General features: G+C 42.6%; 1 protein-coding gene across 1 annotated transcript; it reads right to left on the minus strand.

Annotated features, from left to right (window-relative positions):
- Positions 1 to 867: 867 nt before the first annotated feature.
- Positions 868 to 2205, minus strand: LOC309830337 (4-hydroxybenzoate polyprenyltransferase, mitochondrial-like; the record flags this gene model as incomplete). The annotated part of the gene is given in 5 exon segments (XM_082666815.1): positions 868 to 903; positions 907 to 948; positions 952 to 1563; positions 1778 to 2118; positions 2121 to 2205. Coding segments are annotated over 5 exon segments (1107 nt in total). The 5' UTR covers positions 2197 to 2205.
- Between the last annotated feature and the right edge of the window lie 10345 nt (positions 2206 to 12550).

The raw sequence follows: 12550 nt of genomic DNA on the forward strand, positions 1-12550 counted from the left end.
GTGTCATCAATATGCTACAGGAAGGGGCTCCCCTGGTGCTGGTGGCGCAGTGGTTGAGAGTCCACCTGCCAATGCAGGGGACGCGGGTTCGTGTTCTGGTCTGGGAGGATTCCACATGTCGCGGAGTGGCTGGGCCCGTGAGCCATGGCCGCTGAGCCTGCGCGTCCGGAGCCTGTGCTCTGCAACAGGAGAGGCCACAACAGCGAGAGGCCCGCGTACCACAAAAAAAAAAAAAAAAAAAAAAAAAAATGCTACAGGAAGAAGTTAGATTGAAATAATATTGCAAGTTTTAAGTTATGCAATGTTTTTAATCTTATAAGTGTGGCAACTGATATGTGGGGCTAATTATCATTCTTTTTTTTTTTTAACAGGTAAAAAATTTTATTTACTGATTTAAATTCTCCTAAAATATAAAAAACAGAACGGTTTCCTGAATTACAGCTTTTGGCAGTAAGTAAAGTTCAGTGCAAAGAACAATAAGCCTCAACTTCCTGTAGCAGCCTTTACTTTGCCCTAAAAAGAGAGACCATTTTCCTACAGAGACAGTCATTTAGATGAGACACACATCAAGTTTTTTTCTAAAGTGCCAAAACTCATATAATTCCTGTAACTGCAGATGAGAATTATAACTTAAATACTCCAGGTGATCGCAAATCCTGAAGAGTTCCTGGTTTCTGTGACGGGGAAGAATTTGACTAGTACATAGTTGAACTAAAATCCAGGCAAAAATGCTCTACAACTTCATCTACTGGTTTGTAATTCATTAACATATTGTAAGACTGTTATTCAAATCTAGTTATGTGGTAATAAGACCTGAGAGCATTTTGTAAAAGTTTGTTTTAAAAATCCCCAGTTAAACTTAATTTGCTAATTTTCTATTCTATTATCTATATTTTTCTTTGTTTAATCTGTCTCCTTTTCTTTCCACAAATTCCCAAGGACAATTCCTTAAAAAATTATTAGTGCTATTGTTCGGTTGGAGGTGAATTTATCCCAACAATCCTCAGGTCTGTGGATGTCCAGAGTGTAAATCTGGTGAGCCAGATGGGCTCCTACAACAACCACAGCAGTGTAGTAGGGCACAGTTTGACCGATGTTCACTCCCAGCAGGCTCAGTGGCCCCAGCATCGCCACAGTGAAGCCACTGAGCCACTGCTTGGTATCTTCACGGAACAGCAGTGCCGTGGACTTAAACCCGATCCGAGCATCATCTCTCTTGTCCTGATGAGCATAGATAGTATCGTATATTAGAGTCCACATAATTCCAGAAAAATAAAGAGGAAGGCAAACAGATGGATCACAGGAGCCCTTGACAGCAGACCATCCAAGTAATGCTCCCCAATTAAAAGTCAACCCCAAGGCTAATTGAGGCCAGTATGTAATTCTCTTCATTAGCGGGTAGGTGATGACAAGAAGTAGGGATGCTGGTCCAAGAGCTATACTGTAGTAATTCAGACACAGAAGAACACGCAGTGCCAAGGTCAGCTGTCCCCCAAGAAAAACAAAGGATTGAAAAGTTGAAATGTCTCCAGCAGCTACTGGGCGACTTGCTGTTCTTGTAACCTTGCCCCCATGGCCGCTCCTCTGTGGAGAAAGGAAGCACACTGCACTTTGCAACACCAGCTATTCAACTGATACAGGCGCTTCTCACGCTGGGTTTCAGTGAGGACACTAAATGATCCTGTTGCTTTATGTGGCATTCAAAAGTGATGCCACCATCTTACTCTGCAGAATTGAGAGGAGCCTCTCTGTTCCTTTCTGGGACGAATCTACTTTTTTTTTTATCGTAGTCCTGGTCCCACATGTCATTAATAGTACAGCCTGCTCCAGGCATCAGAACAGCTCCAGTGCCAAAGAGGGATAACATGTACCAATCTGGAAAACAACCTGTTTCAGCTGCCAGACCAATGCTCCAAGTACATGGCAGATACAGTAGCCAGGTTCCTATGGGCTTGTCCAAACGCATGAGGCGCAGGTAGGGCTGCAGAGGGCGGGGCGCCGAGTTCACGATCGCCGCCGCAGGCAGGCTCGGCCGCCGCCCGAGCGGCCCCCGCCCGGCTGAGGGCCGCCAGTCTCCCGCGTGGAGCCCACTGGCAGCGTGCGGTAAGGTGAGGGAGCGCCGCGCGAGCCCCACAGCCACACCTGCGTCCCTGCCCGTAGGCGCCGCACGAGCCCCGCGCCTGCCGCGCCCAGCATGGCGCTCCGGAGAGCGCCGATCATTCTTAATTATAGAAAAATTTCTACACAGAAAAAATCATGGGATTAGATTCAGAGCTTATTTGGATCATACATTTAATTATACTTATTGAGAAAAACAAATTCTAATCCATAAAACAGATTAGAAATAACAACACAAATCTCCTTAGCCTGCCAACGAGGCTTAATAACTGATTATTAACTTATAATATCAGTTATTATCAGAAATTACCTGTAATATTCAGTGAGCTAATTCACTGCTAGCTCTTCTAAGAACATAGGCTCCAGAGTAAAACAAAAATAAATTAAAAGAGAGATAGAGACAGAGTCAATCCTTTGCAATCTCTTTAAAGTCAAATGAAATGATTCCTTCCTGGGTCCAAACAACCTTAGGGCTATGGTGGAAGTGAAGGGAAAGAAGATCCTCATTTCCAGGGACAGCTACCTGTCCTTCCTGATTAGAGATATCTGAACCCAGAACTGCCCCCCAACAAGCCTTTCTGACGTATTTGGGAACTTCGGAAGCCACTTCTGATGGCCCCACTCTTGATATGACCCAATGACTAGGTACCCACGACATCTGGTCATTGTAGACCCCGTAGGGACTATTGCACCCACTTCAGATACCTTGGGACTCACTACATTAGACCTCATTTTTCACCAGTGCCTGTTCCAAACCATTCTAACACCTGTGATTCACCAAAGTGATGCACTACTCTTCTACATAGCAACCCTATTTGCTTTTATTCTCACTCGCTCTACTCTGCTTGTCAAGGCATACTTTTTCTCTCCATAGACTCAGTCTCTCCATTACTCCTTTCGCATGCCAATTTTGGGAAAAAGAATTTCAAATCACTCCAGTAACCCCCTGCCACCCACAGACCGAGGGAGCATATTAACCTGGGCCTAGCAGAGTAGATCAATCTGTTGCCAGACATTCTACAGACAGTTGGGCTAGCCTAAGAACCAAATAACCTGGTGTTTGCAAACAGGATACTACTTCTCCCACGATACATCCACTTCCACATCAATTATCTGTTTGTCCGCCATGATTTCTCTGAACTTCTCAGCATCACAATTTCTCCAGCACCTGGGTAGTTCCAAAGAACAGAAAGCAAAAAAACAACTGACTGAGACTATCAAAATGGGAGACACCATTAGGCTCTGCTCCCAACACATATATCCCCTGCATGTATCCCGAATTGGAAGACCAAAGCATAGAAGTCATCAACTTCATCACCTTCCTAAGTCAACTACACAATTCTCTGTGTAAAGACCCTGACTCTAACCCCTCTCTGATGCATTTACCCCGTGAAGACCTCTATTCCTATCATGTGTGTAAAGACCAAGAGATGTCACTTCATTTTTGTCATTAAAAAGCAAGTTATGATTGTTGAGGAGCTCATTGTGATTAAATATCCAGTAAACCAGTAGAAGGCCTGGGTTTCTGGCTGCTGGTGTTGTAGTATCTCTGACATAGGACTCAGTGCTAACATTGCACAATTTCCCGGGTGCACACGGTAAAGTCTGAAGCTCAGAATGCTTTTAAGCTGCATGTTTTACTGGAGAGGAAGGGTTGGCTGTGCAAGGGGTTAAGTATTTCTGTAAGAACTGTGGGCTGAATCATAAGTCCTTGCTGTTATTGCAGTATACTGAGAATCCCTTTTTTTTTTCTGAAATCATTCTAAAAGAGGCCCTTCACACAGGGAACCTGAAGAATTTCATATGTGAATATTAAAACTTTTACTCTGACAATATCAAGAACTTTGTTTAGTATGTGACAGGCAGCTAAAACTATTATGCCCACTGTGTTCAATGAGGAGCAGAATTTAGTTTAAAGTTATTTTTCTACCTTGAAACACTTTACAAATACAAATGTCTATGAAAAGATGCTTTGTTCGTGACTATGCTTTTTCTCCGAAAACTCAAATGTATGTTCGTATGTATGTGTGAGTGTATACAAATGCACACGTATAATATATGCAAAAGAAAAGAAGACCCTGGCTCTAACCCCTCTCTGATGCATTTACCCCACCAAGACCTCTATTCCTATCGTATCCCAGAGGCTGACTCAATAATCTGGTAAAAGAAACCCAAGCACATTATCAAATGGATATTAGAAGAATGGCAATAATCAAAAACACGGACAAAAAAACATTTTTGAGGATATGGAGAAATTAGAACTGTGCTAGTGGAAATGCAAAATGGTATAGCCACTTTGGAAAACAGTTTAGCAGTTCCTCAAAAGGTAAAAAATAGAATTATGTATAACCTGACAATTTCACTCCTAGGTATACACTACAAAGGACTGAAAACATAGGGCCACAGAAAAACTTGTATACAAATGTTTACAGCAGCATTATTCACAATAGCCAAAAAGTGGGAACAACCCAAATGCCCATCAGCTGGTGAATGGACGAACAAAATGTAGTATAATCCATACAATGGAATATTATTCAGTCATGAAAAGGAATGAAGTACCAAGGTAAACTACAAGATGGATGGACTTTGAAACATTATGCCAAGTGAAAGAAACCAGTCACAAAAGACCATGTATTGTAGGATTCCATTTATATGAAATGTCTAGAATAGGCAAATTCGTAGAGACAGAAGCTATGTTAGTGGTTGCTCAGGGCTGGGGCTGTAGGGGAGGAAGGAATGAGAAGTGACTGATGATGGACTTGCAGTTTGTTGGCTCTTAATAGGCTCTACGTTTCCCTCCTGTTGCCTTTTCAGACAAGTGGTGATAAAGGTTCCCTGCTATTGCTTGTCCCAGATTCTTCATCTTCCCTTATTAATTCTTTTTATCCTGTCCACATCTGTTTCTTGTTGGGACAATGGCTGGTGTCCAACCCCTTTCTCTGTGTATGTCCCTGATTTCTAACTCTGAGGCTTCTTGGTGCAGTTCCCAATATCGACTTCCTTATTCTTTAGGGAGAACCGCACTGATGGATAGAGAGTGGAGAAAAGATTGCATATTTACAACTCTTCCCTTCTCTTTTATTCTACACGTATTACTGAGAGATGTCAACTACCCAGGACACAGTGCAGGGCTTCCCTCTATCTAGGGAATTAGTGTCTTAGAGAGACAGAGATAGAAATGGGCTCAGTGGCAGCCTGGCTGTGCTCCAATGGAATTTTAAGAGATGGCCTGGTACTCAAATTGCCCTGAAGTTTTAGGACTTTAGCTATTGTTATTTCTAAACCTAATGGCTTTTGTGAGTGAGGGCTTGTGTTATATAGACCAATTGGCTTCATTTTTCCAGGAAAGGAGTAACTCATCTTCAGAAAACTAAGACAATTTAGGGCCAAGGCAGAGCCTGACAAGAACCTGTATTTATTTCATTATACAAAATACAGATCTTCCATTGTCAAAAGTTTACAATGAGTTGAATCCCTTGTCTTAGCCCAGTCAACCCCAAACCACCAAAAACAAACCCTTTGTTAGGCAAAATCAAATTTATCGGCCCATTGCTATGAAGGAGATCACCAATTAGAGAAACTGTGGTGCATCTCACCAACCAAAGCGAAAGATGGAACTAGGATAGAGAGAATTCTGGGTCAGGGTAGCGTCTGAGTTAAATTTAAATAAATCACTGTTTTGATAGGCTCCAAGCAAAGTAAGGCAGTGTAAAGTGGTCAACATACACTCAGACTGCAAAGTAGACCCAGGGTCTTGTTTCCCTGGAAAAAAGAAAGCTAAGATAGATGTGGGACACTGTGTGCAGAAACCCCTTATCTGAAACTCTGCATCTGGGCTGCAAATGCAGATGGCTCTCTGCATCAGAGTAACTTAGACACCCCCCCCCCCAACCCGGCCCAGCAAGAGTAGGTTGTTCCTCTCTTACTGATATCTTTTCAAACAACAATTTAAATCAAATTACTTACATTTCTGATAGTCTCCGATTTTAGAGAACCGTTTCTCAGCGAGGAAGAAAGTGGTAGTCACTTAACGAAGGGGATTGTTATGACACTTTCCAGCTGCTGTGTGTCCTTGGGGGAAATATTGTTTCCTGTTAACTTATGCGGCTTGCTTTATCTGTGTCTTTTATTCCAATCTGATGAATGGTAGGACAGATTTTTACTGTCCAAGCTATTTTTACTTTCTCATTGCCTTGGTGAGCTGCACTGAGCACGTAGCATAAGCAAGAACTAAATTTTGTAAATTAAGCTGCTGAGATTCTGGGGGTTTGGTTTGGTTTTTTTTTTTTTACCAGAGCATCACCTAGTCTAGCCTGGATGTCATAGAGAGTTCTGTTTTAATTAAATTCCCATACAATGAGGTACTGGCTTAGGGGCTGCTAGCAGGTGGCAGAAAACTATTATTGGAGGACGAATGGATGTATATCCACATTATGCAGTGGCAAAACATTTGATAAAATTGTCATCTGAGGTAATTTGGTGGGCACATCAAGTCCTTAATAATTTGTAACCTTAGAAGAAGAGATTGGAAAATAGAATGTTTATAGCCTGTGTTGGTTGTTAATGACGATGTTTGGCAAGGTATAAGAAATAGATGAGCTCAGAAAACAATTGGCCAGTTTGCGAGCAGGAAAGGGAATAGAGAGTGTCTACAAATTTGGGAATTAATAGGGTTGCAAAATGCAACCATTTCTGATCCACAAACAGTAAAAAGTAGCATTGAGCAATGCTCTGATAACAAAGTCTGATTAAAATAGCCCTGGAGCAAGGATCAAATCAAGATACAACCATAAGGTATATTGTTAAAATCTGTATGGGTTAAGGTGACACCTGCTATATCTTTTCAGTTGGACAAGATAGGGTGAATGAATTAAGGTGTGTCTTTCCCAACCAAATAGGGTGAATGAATTAAGGTGTGTCTTTCTCACCAAAGATAGGCCCACGGTAATTGCAGTTGAGAAAGAAAGAGACAGAGATAGAGAGAGAGGCAATAAAGCAAAGACATGTAGAAAATTCAAGATGTATGAGTAAAGAGAAATGAAAACTTATGTCCTTTCAAAAACTTGTACATAAATGTTTGTGGCAGCATTATACATAATAGAAAGAACGTGGAAACAATTCAAATGTCTATTGCTTGATGGATAAATAAAATACTGTATATCCATACAGTGAAATACTATTCATCAATAAAAGGAAATTAAGTGCAGATACGTGCTACAATGTGGATGAACCTTGGAAATATTATGCTAAGTAAAAGAAGCCAGGCACAAAGGACCGTATATTATATGATCCAGTTTATACGAAATGTCCAGGATAGGCAAATTCATAGAGACAGAAAGTATATTTTTGCCTCTTGCTGGGAGTAGAGTGAGCTGGGGTGGGAGAAGGTTGGGGAAATCGGGAGTGACTGCTAACGGGTGTGGGGTTTCTTTCTGAGATGATGAAAACGTTTTGTAAGTACTGGCAAAGTTTGCACAACTCTGTGAAGATACGAAAAACCATTGAATCTTATACTTTAAATGGGTGAATTGTATGATATATTAATTTTATCTCAAAATAAGCTCGAATTTAAAAAGGAAGTATATCTCACAAAGAACTGTGGGTATGGCTATTGGCATATGAAATTCACTGGAATCAGACGAGAATAGGACTAAATTTTTCGAGTGAGTTCAAATGCTAAAGGGACCACTAGCCTGGAGAAGAGAAATTGACTGCTCAGGATTTAAAACAACCCTTGGGCCTAACCTTCTCTGAGTAGAAAATGGGCTGGAAAAACTGCCTCACACCTAAGGAAGAGCTATTCACTCATTCCCACTTCTGATAAGGCTAAACAGGATATCATAAAAGGAAGAATCCAGTTCTTAAGGGCAGAACTGGAACTTAATTAAATAACTTATCCTATCCCAGGGTAGGAAGCCCTCCTCAGGTTGGCCCAACAGTATTTTATTTTATTTTATTTTTTTTGCGGTACACGGGCCTCTCACTGCTGTGGCCTCTCCCGTCGCGGAGCACAGGCTCCGGACGCGCAGGCTCAGCGGCCATGGCTCACGGGCCCAGCCGCTCCGCGGCATGTGGAATCTTCCCGGACCGGGGCACGAACTCACGTCCCCTGCATCGGCAGGCGGACTCTCAACCACTGCGCCACCAGGGAAGCCCGGCCCAGCAGTATTTTAGAATTGCTACAGACCTGGACTTCCAGGAGTATTTAGCTCATTTATCCTGCCTCTGACCCTCAGTGCATAGTATATTGAGGGCTGATAACTTATCTTTTTGGTTCATAAGACTTGGAGCAAGAAGAATCACATCCAGACCTAATGTAGACATAACAGGGCATCAGCCCCAATGAAGAAACCACTGTACATTGCCCAGAAGTCCTGGACTTGAAGGTTGCTGCTGTGGATAAGGCTTTTGGCTCATCTCCCTCAGGACCGCCTCTAGTGACTACGCTCAGCACAGTACCTGGCGTGTGCTAAGCACTACCTGATGGGAGTTATGCTAAATTCTATTAAAAGGTTAGCCAAATGAGGCATGGGCAGGTTAAGGAACTTGTTGGAGATCACACAGCTGGTAATGGCAAATCAGATCTTGAACCCAACTTTGCACAGCTACAAGGTCATGCTTTTCCACCTAGACCAGGAGAGCTTTCCATGAGCTGTGGCATAGTGACAACCAGTGTGGAGCAACTCCTGGCATCGTTGATTATTAACTCTTCTTCAATAAGTACCACGGTGAAATCTGTGCTGGCCTTGTAAGTATTATTGCTTGTGTGTAGTGTGTGTGTGTGTGTGTGTGTGTGTGTGTGTGTGTGTGTGTGTGTGTGTGTGTGAAGAAAGAGTCTTGTTTCACTAGCTTCTCCCCCACAAGCAAGAAAGAGCGGTCTCTTGCTTGCTTCATTGCCTCCAATGCAGGTGGTAAGTACTAAATATTTCTTTTTGGAACAGTTTATGAGGGAAGAACATTTTCAAATTTATGAGGCTCTCATGCATTTTGAGAAGAGATTTTCATATTTCACATATTTCCTTCTTTGGATCTTTCTATTTAGGGATCAGTTTAAAAATACAATCCCTCTATCTGGAGCAGAAGTGTTGTGAACCATGAGTTCCACATCTCTTGAGACTTTGAGTCACTTTCAAGGCAAAATACAACGAAAATGAAAGGAAATTTAAAAGAAATATAGCTTGGTTTCGGCTTGGAACACACCCTGATTCCATGATAGGTTACAGTAGATTGGAGACACTGGAAGAAAATGCATCATTTACCAAAACTTAAGGTGTGCCCTTCCCCTCAAGAAAACTAAACTGCTGCTTGCTAGAATTGTATCCTTAAAGTGGCATCTTCAATATATTTGGGTATTTTATTGCTTATTTAGACCAGATACCTCACTCTTAAAAACTATGTCGATGTGTGATTTTGCCACATTTTCAGTAAGCATGTATATAACTTTGGAAGCTTAACGTTATACACTTAGGACCTAGGAATAATTCCCCAAATCTCTGAGAAACAGATGGTTCAGAAGATTGGTTTATGATATCTTGTCCTTTTAAAATTAAAGACCTCCAGAACTAGATGTAACCAAAGGTCAACATTTTTTTTAAGGTTTCTTACCCTACCTATTTAGAGAGACTACAATTTCGGCAACCTGAAAGCAATTCTTGGCGATGGCATCATTCTTGAGTAGGGGACAGGAAATGGATTAGTTGACATTGTGTCTCGTTTCCACTTTGATTTCTTCACCTGCTCCACCTTAGATATACCTGGAAGGACTTGAGGATCCCCTCAGCAACACATTCACAGTCAAGGAGACTGGAACTCTGTGAACTTCGTGTCCATCTTGAGGCTCTTGGATTGTACTGAGACAAAGACGATTGAGTTGTAGACAGGAAGCCAAGGCCACCATCCTGACAATAAGGAGAGAAAGAGGGGACTCAGCAGCTGAGCTTCAGGCTGGCAGGATTCCTCTTATCTTGGGGTCTCATACTCCTGAAAGAATTTACAGTCATGTTTTTCGAACCCCGTTGCATAAAGCCCTAGGTTAAGGCTTCGTCTTGTGGATCACTATGGAGGGATGAAGCAGGTGCAAAGAGGTTGGGAGGCAGAGCACTTAGGCTCCAGACTTCACCTCTGACTGTTTCAACCAGCCCAGCTTTGTTCTTATCTACTTTACAGGTTGGGCTCTATGTCACGTAGTTTTAAAAAATAATCAGATGAAAGAGTTAAACTTACCAGAACTCCATTCAGGGAAAATAATATACGTGGTTAGAAAGAGTACTAAGGTAAGTCATTTAGGAAGGGAGGGAGCAGAAGTGAGATCTTCAAAAGCAGACTGGAAATAAAAAGATATGACCAGTAAACTGCTATCTCAGGAGGGTGGGTCCTGATGACTCCAAACTTTTGTTCCTCTGAGATGAACTGGCAGATTTGAGGACAGAGCTGAACTACTCATGAGAATAGAGGACAGGCTGAGTATTGGTGTGGGAGGAAGGGCAGACAGAGAAAATCTCTAGTTCACAGCACAGCCAGGCCGACTTGGGGGAAAAATATGTCAAATGGGATTTTCTGAAGTTGCACACGGTGGCATGTGCAGTGTCAAAAGTCCCTTTACTGTCTAACCCTCCAACACCCCACACCCCAGGTAATATTTAGTAAAACTTGCTTTGGGGCTTTCATTGTGAATAGGTTCTTCCTGGAGAAGGCAAGAGATGCTGATGAGGTTTGACAACTGATGATGTAGAGAGAAAAGACGCCGTAAGTGTTTCATTTGGTGATTCACCAGAAGGGCTCGATAGCAGTTAATAGTCAATGCTAAGGTTTATTACAATAAAGGATACAGAACAAAAGCAACAGGAAAAAATATGCAACAGGGGGGTCCAGAGAGGTTTGTCACGGGCTTCCAAGACCTTCCTTGTCCGAGGCCACACAAGAATGCTCTTTTCCCAGCACTGAACTATAGGGACGTGTGCGGAATGTCCTTGCCTGGGGAAGCCCTAATGTGCCTCAAGGTCCATGGCTTTTATAGGCCAGGGGGCAGGAGGCGGAGGGGGGCGGTACTCCTGGTCCCATAGGCCTATTCTGCTCTGCAACCAGACTTGGCAACCAAGACTCAGAACCCCAACGATGAAATCAGGTGCACATCAGCAATCTTGGTGTTGGTAAAGCAACCTGAAAAGCCAGTAGAGGATGATACGTTGCTTCAAGTGTATATAACAAAATCGTCAGTCACTCACATAACGAACATTCTGAGGGCAGCATTCCCAGGAGCTGGCCAGCGGTCACTCATGATTCCCTCGAAGACATAAGTAGTGAGCAATCAGGCTTGCTGTGTTAGTGTTTCCCTCACACTGCGTGGGGGGACTACCAAATTTGGCTGGGGTTTGGAAAAGGATGTCACAGCCACAGACTCACTTATATGTGGTAGAGGTTAAAGATGGCTTCTGGTACCTGGAGAGATCATAGGCTAGGCAAGAAAGGCTTCCGGTTGGAGCCCTCTTGTTAAAGACGACTGAACTTCACCTTTGAAGTCTGAGTGTTTGATTTCATGGTACTAGCTGTATTTATTTTGCAAGCATTTAGTACATTTTTGCTGAAATTTTGAGCCTCACCAAAACTATGCTGTGAAGGGCATATTTATTCATGCGACAGTTATATTGGAAAAAGGAAATTCAAAGAAACAGTTTATCAGTATCTCTGGGCTGTTTTATTAGACCAACCATCCCAGTTTGCCTGCAACTGTGGTGTTTCCCAGGATACAGGACTCTTCCTGTGAGAACTGTTTTCCCAAACTTAGGGGTGGGTCTCACAGCCGTGCTGTGCTGTATCACCTGCTCACCTGACTAGAGAGCAGGACCCATCATTAGCCAATGTTTATCTCGAGAGGCTGGCTGAAGAAAGTGCTCGGAATCTAACTGTAGAGCCCCACAGTGAAGTCTCCACACCTGTCACTGAGGTCTCTAGAATAAATCTAGCCTGTTTATCTAACTTCTAATTTTCTGAGGTACCCCAATCTCCTCCTAAGCTCTCTCCCTCAGCCACCATTTTTGCTGAAGCTAATTTAAGTGCATCTTCTTTACTTTGTTACCAGAAACGTAACTAAGCCAATTCTCTAGGTAAGAGCACTTCCAAGTTGAGAATCAGCCCTGGTTCTTCCGAGATGTTCCTCGGCTATTCCTCAGGCTTACTGGAAATATCTGGCTCTCTGGTGGTAGGACTGAATTTTTATCCCAAGGGACCCATCCGCCAAATGTGTATTTTAAATTTCAGATCAATAACTTGGCATCCTGGGTTCACTTCAGTATTTTTTAAAAAATGGCTTAACTGAGAACTGTATGGATTCTGTGAAAACCTGAGTCTGACACATTACCCCAGCGTCTTTCCCATGGGCACGTTAGTTGCACACAGGTGTTCAATTAAAGCTTCTCAGATGAATGACTAAAAA

This window comes from Grampus griseus, assembly GCF_964374135.1.
Source record: "Grampus griseus genome assembly, chromosome: 11".
Taxonomy (NCBI): domain Eukaryota; kingdom Metazoa; phylum Chordata; class Mammalia; order Artiodactyla; family Delphinidae; genus Grampus; species Grampus griseus.